At 44.1% G+C, this 19,689-nt stretch overlaps 1 protein-coding gene across 1 annotated transcript in view; it reads right to left on the bottom strand.

Moving 5' to 3' along the window:
- The window catches only part of LOC130120969 (sodium-driven chloride bicarbonate exchanger-like), a 66,366-nt gene extending 48,445 nt beyond the window's left edge, over window positions 1-17,921 (bottom strand). Inside the window, exons 1-6 of the mRNA XM_056289797.1 lie at window positions 17,257-17,921; window positions 16,697-16,851; window positions 16,177-16,298; window positions 14,590-14,748; window positions 14,311-14,372; window positions 10,301-11,124 (exon numbers count right to left, since the gene is read on the bottom strand). Of these exons, the coding sequence (XP_056145772.1) occupies window positions 10,301-11,124; window positions 14,311-14,372; window positions 14,590-14,748; window positions 16,177-16,298; window positions 16,697-16,851; window positions 17,257-17,903 (1,969 nt within the window). The 5' untranslated portion in view covers window positions 17,904-17,921. The remainder of the gene's footprint in view (window positions 1-10,300; window positions 11,125-14,310; window positions 14,373-14,589; window positions 14,749-16,176; window positions 16,299-16,696; window positions 16,852-17,256) is intronic.
- Between the last annotated feature and the right edge of the window lie 1,768 nt (window positions 17,922-19,689).

Here is a 19,689-nt window from a genome sequence, read left to right as displayed (position 1 = left end):
CTAGTAGATACCTACGTACTTCCCAGACACCTTCAGTATGTGGCTTGTAGACACCTACTTCCCGGACACCTTCAGTATGTGGCTAGTAGATATCTACGTACTTCCCAGACACCTTCAGTATGTGGCTTGTAGATACCTACTTCCCGGACACCTTCAGTATGTGGCTTGTAGACACCTACTTCCCCGACACCTTCAGTATGTGGCTTGTAGACTCCTACTTCCCGGACACCTTCAGTATGTGGCTTGTAGATACCTACTTCCCGGACACCTTCAGTATGTGGCTTGTAGACTCCTACTTTCCAGACACCTTCAGTATGTGGCTTGTAGATACCTACTTCCCGGACACCTTCAGTATGTGGCTTGTAGATACCTACTTCCCGGACACCTTCAGTATGTGGCTTGTAGAAACCTACGTACTTCCCGGACACCTTCAATATGTGGCTTGTAGACACCTACTTCCCGGACACCTTCAGTATGTCGCTTGTAGACACCTACTTCCCGGACACCTTCAGTATGTGGCTTGTAGATTCCTACTTCCCGGACACCTTCAATATGTGGCTTGTAGATACCTATTTTCCGGACACCTTCAGTATGTGGCTTGTAGATTCCTACTTCCCAGACACCTTCAGTGTGTGGCTTGTAGATACCTACTTCCCGGACACCTTCAATATGTGGCTTTTAGATACCTACTTCCCGGACACCTTCAGTATGTGGCTTGTAGACACCTACTTCCCGGACACCTTCAGTATGTGGCTTGTAGACACCTACTTCCCGGACACCTTCAGTGTGTGGCTTGTAGATACCTACGTACTTCCCAGACACCTTCAGTATGTGGCTTGTAGACACCTACTTCCCGGACACCTTCAGTATGTGGCTAGTAGATACCTACGTACTTCCCAGACACCTTCAGTATGTGGCTTGTAGATTCCTACTTCCCGGACACCTTCAGTATGTGGCTAGTAGATACCTACGTACTTCCCAGACACCTTCAGTATGTGGCTTGTAGACACCTACTTCCCGGACACCTTCAGTATGTGGCTAATAGATATCTACGTACTTCCCAGACACCTTCAGTATGTGGCTTGTAGACACCTACTTCCCGGACACCTTCAGTATGTGGCTTGTAGATTCCTACTTCCCGGACACCTTCAGTATGTGGCTTGTAGACACCTACTTCCCGCACACCTTCAATGTGTGACTTGTAGATACCTACTTCCCGGACACCTTCAGTATTTGGCTTGTAGACTCCTACTTCCTGGACACCTTCAGTATGTGACTTGTAGACACCTACTTCCCGGACACCTTCAATATGTGGCTTGTAGACACCTACTTCCCGGACACCTTCAGTATGTGGCTTGTAGACACCTACTTCCCGGACACCTTCAGTATGTGGCTTGTAGATATCTACTTCCCGGACACCTTCAGTATGTGGCTTGTAGATTCCTACTTTCCAGACACCTTCAGTATGTGGCTTGTAGATTCCTACTTCCCAGACACCTTCAGTATGTGGCTAGTAGATACCTACTTCCTGGACACCTTCAGTATGTGGCTTGTAGATAGCTACTTCCTGGACACCTTCAGTATGTGGCTTGTAGATATCTACTTCCCGGACATCTTCAGTATTTGGCTTGTAGACACCTACTTTCCGCACACCTTCAATGTGTGGCTTGTAGATACCTACTTCCCGGACACCTTCAGTATATGGCTTGTAGACACCTACTTCCCGGACAACTTCAGTATGTGGCTTGTAGATACCTATGTACTTCCCAAACACCTTCAGTATGTGGCTTGTAGACACCTACTTCCCGGACACCTTCAGTATGTGGCTAGTAGATATCTACGTACTTCCCAGACACCTTCAGTATGTGGCTTGTAGACACCTACTTCCCGGACACCTTCAGTATGTGGCTTGTAGACAGCTACTTCCCGGACACCTTCAGTATGTGGCTTGTAGATACCTATGTACTTCCCAAACACCTTCAGTATGTGGCTTGTAGACACCTACTTCCCGGACACCTTCAGTATGTGGCTAGTAGATATCTACGTACTTCCCAGACACCTTCAGTATGTGGCTTGTAGACACCTACTTCCCGGACACCTTCAGTATGTGGCTTGTAGATTCCTACTTCCCGGACACCTTCAGTATGTGGCTTGTAGACACCTACTTCCCGCACACCTTCAATGTGTGACTTGTAGATACCTACTTCCCGGACACCTTCAGTATTTGGCTTGTAGATTCCTACTTTCCAGACACCTTCAGTATGTGGCTTGTAGATATCTACTTCCCGGACACCTTCAGTATGTGGCTTGTAGATTCCTACTTTCCAGACACCTTCAGTATGTGGCTTGTAGACACCTACTTCCCGGACACCTTCAGTATGTGGCTTGTAGACACCTACTTCCCGGACACCTTCAGTATGTGGCTTGTAGATACCTACTTCCTGGACACCTTCAGTATGTGGCTTGTAGATAGCTACTTGCTGGACACCTTCAGTATGTGACTTGTAGATTCCTACTTCCTGGACACCTTCAGTTTGTTTCTTGTAGATACCTACTTCCTGGACACCTTCAGTATGTGGCTTGTAGATTCCTACTTCCCGGACACCTTCAGTATGTGGCTTGTAGATACCTACTTCCTGGACACCTTCAGTATGTGGCTTGTAGATAGCTACTTCCTGGACACCTTCAGTATGTGGCTTGTAGACACCTACTCCGACACGGATGTGCTGCAAACTGCCTCTGCATATGACCCAGTCGGGACAGCAGTCGTGTCCTCTGTCAGTGTGATGGAAGAGGATCAGTGAGTCGCGCCTTGAACAGCTGCACACTCACAAGCCACTGAGCTCGCCGGATCCCCCCTGCAAGGGACAAGGCTTCGAGAAGCTTCCGGGCCACGACGGCGCATCCTCATAACCAAGCCAAATCACCGCTGGCCAGAGGACATTTCTGCAGAAGAAGGTTGGCGGAGGCCTACTCGACGTTTGAAATGGGACACTGATCACTGCACTTACAACAGAAGATCAAATGCAACCTTTATGTAGACCTGTGACGTCATGTCCCTCGTCTCACTCTGTTGGGTTTGTTTAACTTTGATTAAACTCTCGTCTTTAGCACAAAGGTCTCATGATTCTTTATTATTGTTCAAGCCTGACATTGTACTGTGTGTGTGTGTGTGTGTGTGTGTGTATTTGTGGTGCGTATGTGTAGTGTGTGTGTGTGTGTGTGTGTATTTGTGGTGTGTAGTGTGTGTGTATTTGTGGTGTGTGTGTGTGCGTGCGTGCAGTGTGTGTCTGTGTATTTGTGGTGCGTGTGTGTAGTGTGTGTGTGTGTGTGTGTGTGTGCGTGTGTGTATTTGTAGTGCGTATGTGTAGTGTGTATGTGTGTGTGTGGTGTGTGTGTGTGTGTATTTGTGGTGTGTGTGTGTGTGTAGTGTGTGTGTGTGTGTGTGGTGTGTGTGTGTGTATTTGTGGTGTGTGCGTGTGTAGTGTGTGTGTGTGAAGTGTGTGTGTGTGTGTGTGTGTGTGTGTGTGTGTTTTAATCTCTGTATTGTTGCAGTGCAGTTCTGACTCACCGCAGCATTACGGTAACATCACTATTCATTCCTATCAGCAGGCAGTCATCAACTCCATCCATTAAGGCTCATTAATTATACTAAAGTCTCTATCGCCATCTGGTGTATGTCCGTGGGATGGTCACACAAACACACACACACACACACACACACACACACACACACACACACACACACACACACAGAAAACGGAGTGATGGTGATCCAAATGTAGATTTCTCTCAAACCTTTTGAATCTACGTTACGTTACAAGCTGCAGCATCGAATGATCTAGATGTTACGTGGTGACGTCATTAATCAGCTGGAACTGCACCGAGATGTTTTGCATATGATCAGTAGCTACATAATAATAATAATAATAATAATAATAATAAATCAAAGTTATATAACGCTTTCCTAACACTCAAAGTCGTCTTTATAATGCGTTTACAGTTTCCGTGACTGAGTCGAAAGTTCGACTTATATTTTCTATCGACTCTGAGCTGCACGAGTCCCGTTTCTATTTCTGAGTTTCTCCTTTAAACCAGAATCAGAACCGTCTACACGGTAAAACCCTGAGTGCTAATTCAACTCTGAGAGCGTACAAATGGATCCTTCTCAGTCCACTTTTACACTCTCCGAGTTAAATTAACACACAGGAAGTTAAATTAACACACAGGAAGTTAAAATTAACACACAGGAAGTTAAATTAACACGCAGGAAGTTAAATTAACACGCAGGAAGTTAAAATTAACACACAGGAAGTTAAATTAACATCTAGGAAGTTAAATTAACACACAGGAAGTTAAATTAACATCCAGGAAGTTAAATCAATACGCAGGAAGTTAAATTAATATGCAGGAAGTTAAATTAACATCCAGGAAGTTAAATCAATACGCAGGAAGTTAAATTAATATGCAGGAAGTTAAATTAAAACCCAGGAAGTTAAATTAACACCCAGGAAGTTAAATTAAAACCCAGGAAGTTACATTAATACGCAGGAAGTTAAATTAACACCCAGGAAGTTAAATTAACACGAAGGAAGTTAAATTAACATCCAGGAAGTTAAATCAATATGCAGGAAGTTAAATTAACACCCAGGAAGTTAAATTAACATACAGGAAGTTAAATTAACACGCAGGAAGTTAAAATTAACACACAGGAAGTTAAATTAACACGCAGGAAGTGAAATTAACATTCAGGAAGTTAAATTAACATCCAGGAAGTTAAATTAACACGCAGGAAGTTAAATTAACATCCAGGAAGTTAAATCAATACGCAGGAAGTTAAATTAATACGCAGGAAGTTAAATTAACATCCAGGAAGTTAAATTAACACGGAGTAAGTTAAATTAACATCCAGGAAGTTAAATTCACACACAGGAAGTTAAATTAACACCCAGGAAGTTAAATCAATACGCAGGAAGTTAAATTAACATTCAGGAAGTTAAATTAACATTCAGGAAGTTAAATCAACACGCAGGAAGTTAAATTAACATCCAGGAAGTTAAATTAATATCCAGGAAGTTAAATTAACACGCAGGAAGTGAAATTAACATCCAGGAAGTTAAATTAATACGCAGGAAGTTAAATTAACATCCAGGAAGTTAAATCAATACGCAGGAAGTTAAATTAATATGCAGGAAGTTAAATTAACATCCAGGAAGTTAAATCAATACGCAGGAAGTTAAATTAACCTCCAGGAAGTTAAATCAATACGCAGGAAGTTAAATTAATACGCAGAAAGTTAAATTAATACGCAGAAAGTTAAATTAACATCCAGGAAGTTAAATTAACACCCAGGAAGTTAAAATTAACACCCAGGAAGTTAATTAACACCCAGGAAGTTAAAATTAACACCCAGGAAGTTAAAATTAACACGAAGGAAGTTAAGTTAACACGCAGGAAGTTAAGTTAACACACAGGACGTTAGATTAACACACAGGAAGTTAAATTAACACGCAGGAAGTTAAATTAACACCCAGGAAGTTAAAATTAACACCCAGGAAGTTAAAATTAACACGCAGGAATATAAATTAACACCCAGGAAGTTAAAATTAACACGAAGGAAGTTAAGTTAACACGCAGGAAGTTAAATTAACACGCAGGAAGTTAAATTAACATCCAGGAAGTTAAATTAACACGCAGGAAGTTAAATTAACATCCAGGAAGTTAAATCAATACGCAGGAAGTTAAATTAACACCCAGGAAGTTAAATTAACTGGCAGGAAGTTAAATTAACACCCAGGAAGTTAAATTAACTCGCAGGAAGTTAAATTAACACCCAGGAAGTTAAATTAACACGAAGGAAGTTAAATTAACATCCAGGAAGTTAAATTAATACTTAGGAAGTTAAATTAATACGCAGGAAGTTAAGTTAACACCCAGGAAGATAAAATTAACACCCAGGAAGTTAAATTAAAACCAAGGAAGTTAAATTAACACTTCGGAAGTTAAAATTAACACTCAGGAAGTTAAATTAACACCAATGAAGTTAAATTAACACACAGGAAGTTAAAATTAACACACAGGAAGTTAAATTAACTCGCAGGAAGTTAAGTTAACACGCAGGAAGTCAAATTAACACGCAGGAAGTTAAATTAACACGAAGGTAGTTAAAATTAACACACAGGAAGTTAAATTAACACCCAGGAAGTTAAATTAACACGAAGGAAGTTAAATGAACACCCAGAAAGTTAAATTAACACCCAGGAAGCTAAATTAGCATGCAGGAAGTTAAGTTAACACGCAGGAAGTTAAATTAACACCTAGGAAGTTAAAATTAACACACAGGAAGTTAAATTAACACGCAGGAAGTGAAATTAACATTCAGGAAGTTAAATTAACATCCAGGAAGTTAAATCAATACGCAGGAAGTTAAATTAATACGCAGGAAGTTAAATTAACATCCAGGAAGTTAAATTAACATCCAGGAAGTTAAATTCACACACAGGAAGTTAAATTAACACCCAGGAAGTTAAATCAATACGCAGGAAGTTAAATTAACATTCAGGAAGTTAAATTAACATTCAGGAAGTTAAATCAACACGCAGGAAGTTAAATTAACATCCAGGAAGTTAAATTAATATCCAGGAAGTTAAATTAACACGCAGGAAGTGAAATTAACATCCAGGAAGTTAAATTAATACGCAGGAAGTTAAATTAACATCCAGGAAGTTAAATCAATACGCAGGAAGTTAAATTAATATGCAGGAAGTTAAATTAACATCCAGGAAGTTAAATCAATACGCAGGAAGTTAAATTAACCTCCAGGAAGTTAAATCAATACGCAGGAAGTTAAATTAATACGCAGAAAGTTAAATTAATACGCAGAAAGTTAAATTAACATCCAGGAAGTTAAATTAACACCCAGGAAGTTAAAATTAACACCCAGGAAGTTAATTAACACCCAGGAAGTTAAAATTAACACCCAGGAAGTTAAAATTAACACGAAGGAAGTTAAGTTAACACGCAGGAAGTTAAGTTAACACACAGGACGTTAGATTAACACACAGGAAGTTAAATTAACACGCAGGAAGTTAAATTAACACCCAGGAAGTTAAAATTAACACCCAGGAAGTTAAAATTAACACGCAGGAATATAAATTAACACCCAGGAAGTTAAAATTAACACGAAGGAAGTTAAGTTAACACGCAGGAAGTTAAATTAACACGCAGGAAGTTAAATTAACATCCAGGAAGTTAAATTAACACGCAGGAAGTTAAATTAACATCCAGGAAGTTAAATCAATACGCAGGAAGTTAAATTAACACCCAGGAAGTTAAATTAACTGGCAGGAAGTTAAATTAACACCCAGGAAGTTAAATTAACTCGCAGGAAGTTAAATTAACACCCAGGAAGTTAAATTAACACGAAGGAAGTTAAATTAACATCCAGGAAGTTAAATTAATACTTAGGAAGTTAAATTAATACGCAGGAAGTTAAGTTAACACCCAGGAAGATAAAATTAACACCCAGGAAGTTAAATTAAAACCAAGGAAGTTAAATTAACACTTCGGAAGTTAAAATTAACACTCAGGAAGTTAAATTAACACCAATGAAGTTAAATTAACACACAGGAAGTTAAAATTAACACACAGGAAGTTAAATTAACTCGCAGGAAGTTAAGTTAACACGCAGGAAGTCAAATTAACACGCAGGAAGTTAAATTAACACGAAGGTAGTTAAAATTAACACACAGGAAGTTAAATTAACACCCAGGAAGTTAAATTAACACGAAGGAAGTTAAATGAACACCCAGGAAGTTAAATTAACACCCAGGAAGCTAAATTAACATGCAGGAAGTTAAGTTAACACGCAGGAAGTTAAATTAACACCTAGGAAGTTCAATTAACACCCATGAAGTTAAAATTAACACGCAGGAAGTTACATTAACATGAAGGAAGTTAAAATTAACATGCAGGAAGTTAAATTAACACGCAGGAAGTTAAAATTATCACGCAGGAAGTTAAATTAACACGAAGGAAGTTAAAATTAACACGCAGGAAGTTAAATTAACTCGCAGGAAGTTAAATTAACACCCAGGAAGATAAAATTAACACCCAGGAAGTTAAATTAACACCCAGGAAGTTAAATTAACACAAAGGAAGTTAAATTAACACAAAGGAAGTTAAATTAACACCAAGGAAGTTAAATTAACACAAAGGAAGTTAAATTAACACCCAGGAAGTTAAAATTAACACCCAGGAAGTTAAATTAACACCCAGGAAGTTAAATTAACACCCAGGAAGTTAAATTAAAACGCAGGGTTTTACGGTGTATTTGCCAAGTCGTCGCGTTCAGACACGCAAAGAATTTGGTTCGGCTCATTTGTTCTCTCGATACACAGAAACGTACAGCAACACACATAAGATTTCAAAAAAGGAAAATACAATAAAAACAAACAAACAAACAAACAAACAAACGGAAGGGGTGGGTCTGCCTGAAATGTGCGCCAGGTGTAATGTGTAAGTGTATACTTGGTGTAGTGCATTGTGTCATGGTCCTTTATGTGTTTGTGTATTTGTGTCCCCATCCTCTATTTGTGTACGCGTTTATTTTTCATTGTGTCTCTGTAATGAGCTGTTCTCAAAACAACAAACCAAAACCCGTTTCCTCCCTCACGGTCCTGCCCTCAACCCCCCCCCCCCTCTCCCCTCACCACCACCTGCAGGGGACCTTTACTGTGTAATTACTGCGCATTAATATCATTTAACACCCCCGCTTTACCCCCTGAGCCGGTCTTACTGCCCCGCACCGCGCGGCTTTACCCCCTGAGCCGGTCTTACTGCCCCGCACCGCGCGGCCTCCCTGTCGCGTGGCTCGCCGCGTAGGATAAAAGCGTCCGCTGAATGTAAACTGCAACATTGTAACTTTGTAGCCGCGTGGATTCTTCATATAAAATGTATCTTTTTGAAGACAGCCCCCCCACACGAGACCGTTGTCGTGGCGATTCAAGAAGAAGCATTTTGTTTGGGGCGGTGTGCCGAGACGCTGTCATGTTTTACTTGTTATTTATTTATTTATTTATTCATTTGTCATATTTATTGTGTTTTTTATTTTCCAGTCACATCACAGCAGATACAGAGGTTTTCCACAGACAACACAGCTCCGGAGCTACGGACAACGAACCAGTCCCAGAGACGCTCCGACAGCAAAATGACCCTAAATCTACACGATCCACATCAACGACCTCGTCAGTCACATCTAGCTACCGTGAATCTAGATTTCATCTTCTTATGCTTACGTCATCGACTTTCACATTTAGTACCTAACTGATAACGTACAAAATACAGCTTTTGCCTGGCAGATGAATATGCCAGTATATGCTACACGTGGACAGATTCTGTATAGATTTTCAGTATCTTTAACTAACATTTTGGGCTAATTAACAGAAAGAAAAAAAAAGATTATTTTGTTGTTGTTTATAACACCATAAAATAAGGCAAATTCAAATTCAGCTGCGTACATCCAACAACTATCACCAAATGATAAATAGTATGTACATTATATTCATAATTACAGTGTTTTCTGACTAAAAAGTATTGGATGATAAAACAAGCCCCCCACCCCACCCCACCCCCCCACCCCACGCCCACCCCTCCAAATAAAAGAGATAATGATGAATAACGGAAGAATTTACACTTTGGCCAGTAAAAGGTGAGGTGATAATTCCTTATTTGTATTCTCATCCATTTCAATGATTGGATAGATAGATAGATAGATAGATAGATAGATAGATAGATAGATAGATAGATAGATAGATAGATAGATAGATAGATAGATAGATAGATAGATAGATAGATAGATAGATAGATAGACAGACAGACAGACAGACAGACAGACAGACCGATAGATAGATAGATAGATAGATAGATAGATAGATAGATAGATAGATAGATAGATAGATAGATAGATAGATAGATAGATAGATAGATAGATAGACAGACAGACAGACAGACAGACAGATAGATAGATAGATAGATAGATAGATAGATAGATAGATAGATAGATAGATAGATAGATAGATAGATAGATAGATAGATAGATAGATAGATAGATAGATAGATAGATAGATAGATAGATAGATAGATAGATAGATAGATAGATAGATAGATAGATAGATCGATAGATAGATCGATAGATAGATAGATAGATAGATAGATAGATAGATAGATAGATAGATAGATAGATAGATAGATAGATAGATAGATAGATAGATAGATAGATAGATAGATAGCTGTGTTTAACTGTGCTGGTAAAAACTATAGTAGCCCATGTCCTTGGTGCAGTTTTTTTCCTCTCTTGGCGCCAACATCTCGGATTTCAGCGGGGACACAGTTTCCGAAACCGGCGTGGCAGACGGTGAGATTCTTCTCCGTTTGGCTTGTTCGAATATTCCAGAATCGCTCGAATCAATGGACTTGATGGAGGACGGGGTCTCTATCCAGCTGGATTCGGACAAGTCTTTGGGTTTCGCCTCCTCGGACGCGCCAATCGGGGACCTCTCCGAAGGGACGGCGTCTCCGTCCTCGGCCAGGTAGTTGGGGCCCGTCCTGCCACCGACCGAGTTGGCGGGCCAGCAGGACAGAACCGAGCTGGACTTGCTGCTGCAGTACTGCGGCGGCGTGCGCGCCCCCCACCCGGACGGGTCCGCGTAATAGCCGAGCGGCCTGTTGGAGCAGCCGGCGGCCGGCAGCGGTAGCGCCTTCACTCCAGCCGCTGCGTAGGACAGCAGGGTGGCCGCGTTGCCAGCGAAGTCGGCGGCGTCGTACGCCGAGGCGGAGAAGTCCAGTCGGTTGTTGGCAGGGGCGACAAACCATCGCTGCGGGGAGGCGACAGTGGGCTCCTCGGTTTGTTGCGGGGAGAGCAAGCTGTTGCTGAGTGGGACGCTGCGGTCGGTGCCAGGACCGCTCCCCACGCCAGGGTGGAAGCGAGACTTGGCATAAGTGCTGACAAATTGGTCCTGCAGGAAAGAACTTGTCATGGCATATCTGGCACCAGGCACGATCTGTGAACGCGGAGAGTCACCCGGCGATGGAGTTAGGCGGTCGATGTCGCAGCCTGTGTAGACACTGACATGGCGAGAAAACACACAGGCAGTCAGTTCACACACGTAGCGCGCCACGCTGTAAGATGCAGGACAGCGTTACAACGAGGCCGGTCTCAATAGTCTGCAAGCAGACAACACGACATGTCAGGCTGCACGCAGACAACACGACACAACACGCTGCATGCAGACAACACGACATGCCACGCTGCATGCAGACAACACGACATGTCAGTCTGCATGCAGACAACACGACATGTCAGTCTGCATGCAGACAACACGACATGTCACGCTGCATGCAGACAACACGACATGCCACGCTGCATGCAGACAACACGACATGTCACGCTGCATGCAGACAACACGACATGCCACGCTGCATGCAGACAACACGACATGTCAGTCTGCATGCAGACAACACGACATGCCACGCTGCATGCAGACAACACGACATGTCAGTCTGCATGCAGACAACACGACACGCCACGCTGCATGCAGACAACACGACATGTCAGTCTGCATGCAGACAACACGACACGCCACGCTGCATGCAGACAACACGACATGCCACGCTGCATGCAGACAACACGACATGCCAGTCTACATGCAGACAACACGACATGCCACGCTGCATGCAGACAACACGACATGCCACGCTGCATGCAGACAACACGACACGCCACGCTGCATGCAGACAACACGACATGCTACGCTGCATGCAGACAACACGACACGCCACGCTGCATGCAGATAACACGACATGCCACGCTGCATGCGGACAACACGACATGCCACGCTGCATGCAGACAACACGACATGTCACGCTGCATGCAGACAACACGACATGCCAGTCTGCATGCAGACAACACGACATGCCACGCTGCATGCAGACAACACGACACGCCAGTCTGCATGCAGACAACACGACACGCCACGCTGCATGCAGACAACACGACATGCCACGATACATGCAGACAACACGACATGCCACGCTGCATGCAGACAAAACGACATGCCACGCTGCATGCGGACAACACGACATGCCACGCTGCATGCAGACAACACGACATGTCACGCTGCATGCAGACAACACGACATGCCAGTCTGCATGCAGACAACACGACATGCCAGTCTGCATGCAGACAACACGACATGCCAGTCTGCATGCAGACAACACGACATGCTACGCTGCATGCAGACAACACGACATGCCACGCTGCATGCTGACAACACGACATGTCAGTCTGCCTGCAGACAACACGACATGTCAGTCTGCATGCAGACAACACGACATGCCAGTCTGCATGCAGACAACACGACATGCCAGTCTGCATGCAGACAACACGACATGCTACGCTGCATGCAGACAACACGACATGTCAGTCTGCATGCAGACAACACGACATGCTACGCTGCATGCAGACAACACGACATGCCACGCTGCATGCAGACAACACGACATGTCAGTCTGCATGCAGACAACACGACATGCCAGTCTGCATGCAGACAACACGACATGCTACGCTGCATGCTGACAACACGACATGCTACGCTGCATGCAGACAACACGACATGCCACAGTGCATGCAGACAACGCGACACGCCGCGCTGCATGCAGACAACACGACATGCCACGCTGCATGCTGACAACACGACATGTCAGTCTGCATGCAGACAACACGACATGCCACGCTGCATGCAGACAACACGACATGTCAGTCTGCATGCAGACAACACGACATGCCAGTCTGCATGCAGACAACACGACATGCCACGCTGCATGCAGACAACACGACATGCCACGCTGCATGCAGACAACACGACATGCCACAGTGCATGCAGACAACACGACACGCCGCGCTGCATGCAGACAACACGACATGCTACGCTGCATGCAGACAACACGACATGCCAGTCTGCATGCAGACAACACGACATGCCACGCTGCATGCAGACAACACGACATGCCACGCTGCATGCTGACAACACGACATGTCAGTCTGCATGCAGACAACACGACATGCTACGCTGCATGCAGACAACACGACATGCCAGTCTGCATGCAGACAACACGACATGCCACGCTGCATGCAGACAACACGACATGCCAGTCTGCATGCAGACAACACGACATGCTACGCTGCATGCAGACAACACGACATGCCAGTCTGCATGCAGACAACACGCCAGAGTCCAGTTCTGCGTGCAGACGATACGCCAAGTCTTTCCATTAACTTCCAAATACCACGCGTCACCCTGAACGGTCATGACGTCACCAGCGAGGCCCAGTTCACCTGACGGCGGACACCCACAAGCAGGTAGGCAGGGGGAGCCGTCTCTCTTGTAATTAAACCATGCTGTTAACGGTGGTACTTCCATTATTCGATTAACCCTGACCCTGACCCTGGTTGTGGAAGAACTGGGCGAACTGAACCTCGCTGGTGACGTCATGGCCGTTCAGGGTGACGCGTGGTATTTGGGCGCGTCATGTGCACGCAGAACTGGATTTTGGCGTGCGCGCAGCGCGCAGCGCGGCATGTTCCCGTGTTCCCTGGACGCGGACTGGCGAGACCGGGTCTCTCCGCACGGAACGAAACGACGCGTCGATTAAATCCAGGCTTATTCGATTAAATCAGGGCCCAACAGCCGCCCCACCTACACTCACACCATCACCATCATCATCATCATCTTCACCATCACCTTGTTTGTTTGTTTTTCATACGGCTACTACTTGATCCAAACAGCTGTCACATCTCATTCAAAAAGCTAGGCTAAATACACACACGTGACGTCATCGTTAACGTATAAACGCTCAGTAAACTCAACAACTGTTGGAATGGCTTGTAAAATAGGCCTTCGCTTGCATCCCCCCCCCCCCCGCGGCCAGAGGCGGCGTGCTTTACTTTGTGCAGGGGGCAACAAGCTGATGCAAAGCGAAGGCATTTCAGTCAATGTTTGCTTTTATTAAATAGAATACAGATTAAAATATTTATATTAGATTAAAATATTTAGATTAGATTAAACTATTTAGATTATATCAAAATATTTAGATTAGATTACAATATCTAGATTAGATTAAAATATTTAGATTAGATTAAAATATTTAGATTAGATTAATAAGGGAAGGACGTCCCCTGGTTGCAAAATAAAATAAAATAAAATAAAATTGAATCAAATCAAATCAAATCAAGTCAAATCAAATAGATCTTACGTGTCATAGTTGTCCCGAAATCCTTTCGCGAAGGGGTTGTGGTCTATTTTCAGTTGTGTGATCTGTGGAAATAAACGATTTGACTTCATGTTAGAGACACAAAGACGTTGTAATATGTGGCGGGGCCCCCGGGGTGCCTCCGGGCCTCGGTAGTGTTGGCACGAACCGAACAAACAAACAAACAAACAAAACAATAAAGAAATGAATCAGTAAAAGCTGCAGCAGCTGCAGCGGTGGTGGAGGTGGTGGAGGAGGAGGTGGAGGTGGTGGAGGTCTTACGTCGGTGTTCTGGTAGGCCGTGACGGCGATGAACTGCGTCTCGGAGAAGGTGAAGGTCTGGACCCTCCCTGGTTGGCTGGCGTCCTCGCTCCCGTCCTCGTTCACTTCCGCCACGTGGAGCCGGGGCTGGTACTTGTGGAGGGACTGCAGAACCACCATCTGGGGGTTCGGAAGGACATATAAAACATTTATGACGTCACACGTCCAAGCTGGGGCTGGGCTGTGAGGCTGAACAGCGGCACCGAACCGCCGGCCTGTGCTGCACACAGCTACCGCTTCACGTGCCGGCCGGCGGATGGACACGCGGACAGCACGAGCACGGCTGCGTGTCTGCAGACCGTGCCGGAGTCGCGATGCTGCGGGGGGAGGCAGCACTTCCGGGGCACACGCGGCGAGACGCTGACGCTGTCACCGCAGAGCAGGCCCTCCATAAGCCAGCTGCTTCACCTGTCTCCCGCACCCTCCGCTGCTCTCCACCTCCCGCACCCTCCGCTGCTTCACCTGTCTCCCGCACCCTCCGCTGCTCTCCACCTCCCGCACCCTCCGCTGCTCTCCACCTCACTACACCACCGGCCCGCTGCACTACCGTGGGGTCCGGAGCCTTCACTCGCTCTGCCTCCACCCCCCGCCCCCCCCCCGCTTGTGGAGCTCTCTTCCACAAGACCTCCACAACACCGACTCTCTCTCAGCCTTCACAGCCCAGCTCCAAACGCTCCTTTTACACCCGGCGTGTCCAGTCTGAGCCACGCTGCACTGACTGCTGTGTGTGCAGGTGGTGGTGTTGTACTTTACCTGTTGTGTTAACTTCTCATTGTCTACCTGCTTTGTGTTGGTGTTATACTGTCTGACACAGCGCTGCTGGTTTTTACTGTCTTCTGTCAGGCGGCCACAAATAAAATGTGTTATTATTATTATCACTGTTATTATTATTATTATTATTATCATTATTATTATCATCATTATTATTATTATCATCATTGTTATTATCATTATTATTATCATCGTTATTATTATTATCATCGTTGTTATTATCATTATTATTATCATCATTGTTATTATCATTATTATTATCATCATTATCATTGTCATTATTATCATCATTATTATTATTATCATTATTATTATCATCATTATTATCATTGTTATTATTATCATCATTGTTATTATTATTATCATCATTATTATTATCATCATTGTTATTATCATTATTATTATCATCATTATTATTATTATTATCATCATTGTTATTATCATTATTATTATCATCATTGTTATTATCATTATTATTATCATCATTATTATTATTATCATCATTGTTATTATCATTATTATTATCATCGTTATTATTATCATCATCATTGTTATTATCATTATTATTATCATCATTATTATTATTGTTATTATCATTATGATTATCATAATCATTATTATTATTATCATTATTATTATTATTATTATGGCGACGACGACGATTATGATGATGATTATTATTATTATGATTATTATTATGATGAGGATGATGAGGATGAGGATGAGAACCAGCAGAGAGGGCCAGGCTGACCCTGGGGAGTTGAAGAGGTGCGCTACCTGCCCCGTGTTGTTGGATGCGCCCTTGTTGTTCGTTAGCTTCAGTTTGCCAAACGATATTTCCTGGCGCATCCAGTGCGCGCCGGTGTTCGGTGAATCCGGATGCATGTAAACCCTGTTTCCTGCACAGACCAATTAGAAGAGGGGAAAAAAGAAGATGTGGTTGCTGAAACAATAATAATAATAATAATAATAATAATAACAATAATAACAATAATAATAATAACAATAATAATAACAATAATAATAACAATAATAACAACAATAATAATAATAATAAAGACAGAAATGGTAAGAAATAATATATTCACGGCGAGCTGAAGGATAAAATAAAAGGATAAGGGTTTGACGCCAGAAGGCCATGTCTCTGTCCACCTCTCGAACCAACCCTTCACGGAAACCGCCTCCACTAATCATGCCCCCAAACACTCCCAGTGGTCCCGTTTGAATGTGCCGCCGCCGCCGCCGCCGCCGCCGCCGCGGCAGCAGCAGCAGCGGCAGCAGCAGCAGCAGCGTGTACCTGTCACGTTGGTGTCCGCTTTCCCGCACGGCACCCACTTGCCTCCCTGGAAGCGCCAGTGGTTCGGATCGGCGAGAATTACATCCACGAAGATGTTGTAGTGAGCGGTGGGGTCGAGGCCGGAAATGTTGAAGCTCAGAAAAGGAAACATCCGCCTGGGGAGAAGATGCAAAATATTTACAACACGTTGGGCCTCCGTCCACCGTGGCAACGGCATCACAACAACATGACAACAGCATCACAACAGCACCACAACAGCACCAAGGCTGTGTGCGTAACGACGCGCAAAACCATTCACAGGCGGGATCGGATGCGACTCTTCTTCCCGGACGGAAAGACTTTAATAGACCCGTTCCCTGCTCTCTGGCAACAATAATAATCATAATAATAATCATAATAATAGTAATAAAAACCCGTTCATAACCTATTTCTAAATTTCGGGAAAGTCGCTGCTTTGAATTTACGCGTAACGGCGTGTAAGGTTTGCCGCGGCACCGGAATTCTCCAGAACCACATGTGGGCTTCGTGCCATTTACGCGCGGGTGCGCGGGAAGACTCACCGCCCTTGCTTTGTGATGATCATCTCCGTTTGGTGTCTGTGGAATTTGAGCCACAGGGCCCTGTTGCACAGGTACACCTGGGCTTTCCCGGGGACCAGCCCGGCTTGCGCCGAGGAGAGCTGGTAAAAGGCGGGTCCTTGGTACGTGTGGCCATACTGCTGCGCGTAAGGGTAGCCGGCCGCCGGGTAGCCCTGCGCAGAGCCGTTGCTCAGGATGCTGTTGTACGCTCCGTTGGCTATGACGGGGTGGTGGGCCATGTACCGGCCGGGGCTGCCGATAGAAAACGCCGGGTGCGCCGGTCCATGCTGGCTCGGGTATGGGAACATGGCACTCGGAGCTGCTGAGACTGGCTGCGACTGGCTGGCTTGAGAGAAGATATACCTCTCCCCCGCGCACCCGTCTACATTATGACGAGTGTCAGACACTCCGCGAAGACCGGGGGAGAGTTTGCCCCTCTGGACGTCCGCCGCTGCGTCCTTGGAGTCGGGGAAACTGTCTGCCTCCGACTGATTCGTCATCTCCCTAGAGTTTTTTTTCAGAGGTGAGCTCGTCTCCAGGTCGTCCCTGGCAGCAGACGCTATATAAGGGAGGTCCTGCAGCGGGAGCGCAGAGCCGCCGGGGCTCGGGTAGCCGCTGCCCACGTTCATCAGCTTCTTGGACAGATCGTCGCTCCCTGGCGCGACGCAGTCCTCCACCTGCATGGCTCGCTACACCTCCACCGCTACACCTCCACCACTACAGCTCCGCCACTACAGCTCCGCCACTACAGCTCCACTACTACAGTTCCACCACTACAGCTCCGCCACTACAGCTCCACCACTACAGTTCCACCACTACAGCTCCACTACTACAGTTCCACCACTACAGCTCCGCCACTATACCTCCGCCACTACAGCTCCGCCACTACAGCTCCGCCACTACAGCTCCACCACTACAGCTCCGCCACTATACCTCCGCCACTACAGCTCCACTACTACAGTTCCACCACTATACCTCCGCCACTACAGCTCCACCACCACAGTTCCACCACTACAGCTCCGCCACTATACCTCCGCCACTACAGCTCCGCCACTACAGCTCCACCACTACAGCTCCACCACTACAGCTCCACCACTATACCTCCGCCACTACAGCTCCACCACTACAGTTCCACCACTACAGCTCCACCACTACAGCTCCACCACTACAGTTCCACCTCTACAGCTCCACCACTACAGCTCCACCACTACAGCTCCTCCACTACAGCTCCTCTACTACAGCTCCACCACTACACCTCCTCCACTACAGCTCCACCACTACAGTTCCACCACTACAGCTCCACCACTACAGTTCCACCTCTACAGCTCCACCACTACAGTTCCACCACTACAGCTCCACCACTACAGTTCCACCACTACAGCTCCACCACTACCACGCGCTTTGGCGCACGCCTGAGCTAATCTAACGCAACGAGACGCCTTTGCGGCACTTTGCGCCAGGCGGCACATCAACCAACTGACAGCGTCCTGCAATCAGGGAGGATTGTCTCTTCCTCCTGCCTTGCTAATGAAACAAGCAATGTCATTGGTTAGTCCAAGACGGTAATTTAATTAGACAGCTCTTAATTAGGACATTCTGAGGAGCTCGTTTTAAAAAGTGGATTTATTTCTATGGGGGAATATATCTTAACACACACCAGATACATACAAACTACAGCACATACACTTTTACATAGATAGATAGGATGTAGATATGGATACATATAGGATATATATATATATATATATATATATATATATATATATATGTGTGTGTGTGTGTGTGATATAGATATATATGATGTAGATATATATAGGATATAGATAGGATGCAGATATAGATATATAGATATATAGATATCTATATGTAGGTATATAGATATATAGATACAGATATAGGTATATAGATATAGATAAATAGATATACAGATATAGAGATATAGCTATAAGTATATAGATATAGAGATATAGGTATAGGTATATAGATATATAGATATATAGATATATAGATATAAGTATATAGATATAGAGATATAGGTATAGGTATATAGATATAGATATACAGATATAGAGATATAGATATATAGATATAAGTATAGGTATATAGATAGATAGATAGATAGATAGATAGATAGATAGATAGATAGATAGATAGATAGATAGATAGATAGATAGATATAGATACGTAGATATATAGATATTGATATGTAGATATGTAGATATATAGATATAGATGTATATATAGATTTATAGATATAGATATAAAGATATATAGATAGATAGATATAGATACATAGATACATAGAAACATATATATATATAGATATATAGATATCTATATAGATATAGATATAAAGATATAGATATAGATACACAGGTACATAGATATATAAATATATATATAGATATATATAGA

This window comes from Lampris incognitus, chromosome 11 (genome assembly GCF_029633865.1).
Source record: "Lampris incognitus isolate fLamInc1 chromosome 11, fLamInc1.hap2, whole genome shotgun sequence".
NCBI lineage: Eukaryota > Metazoa > Chordata > Actinopteri > Lampriformes > Lampridae > Lampris > Lampris incognitus.
This window is presented reverse-complemented; position numbering and strand designations above follow the sequence as displayed.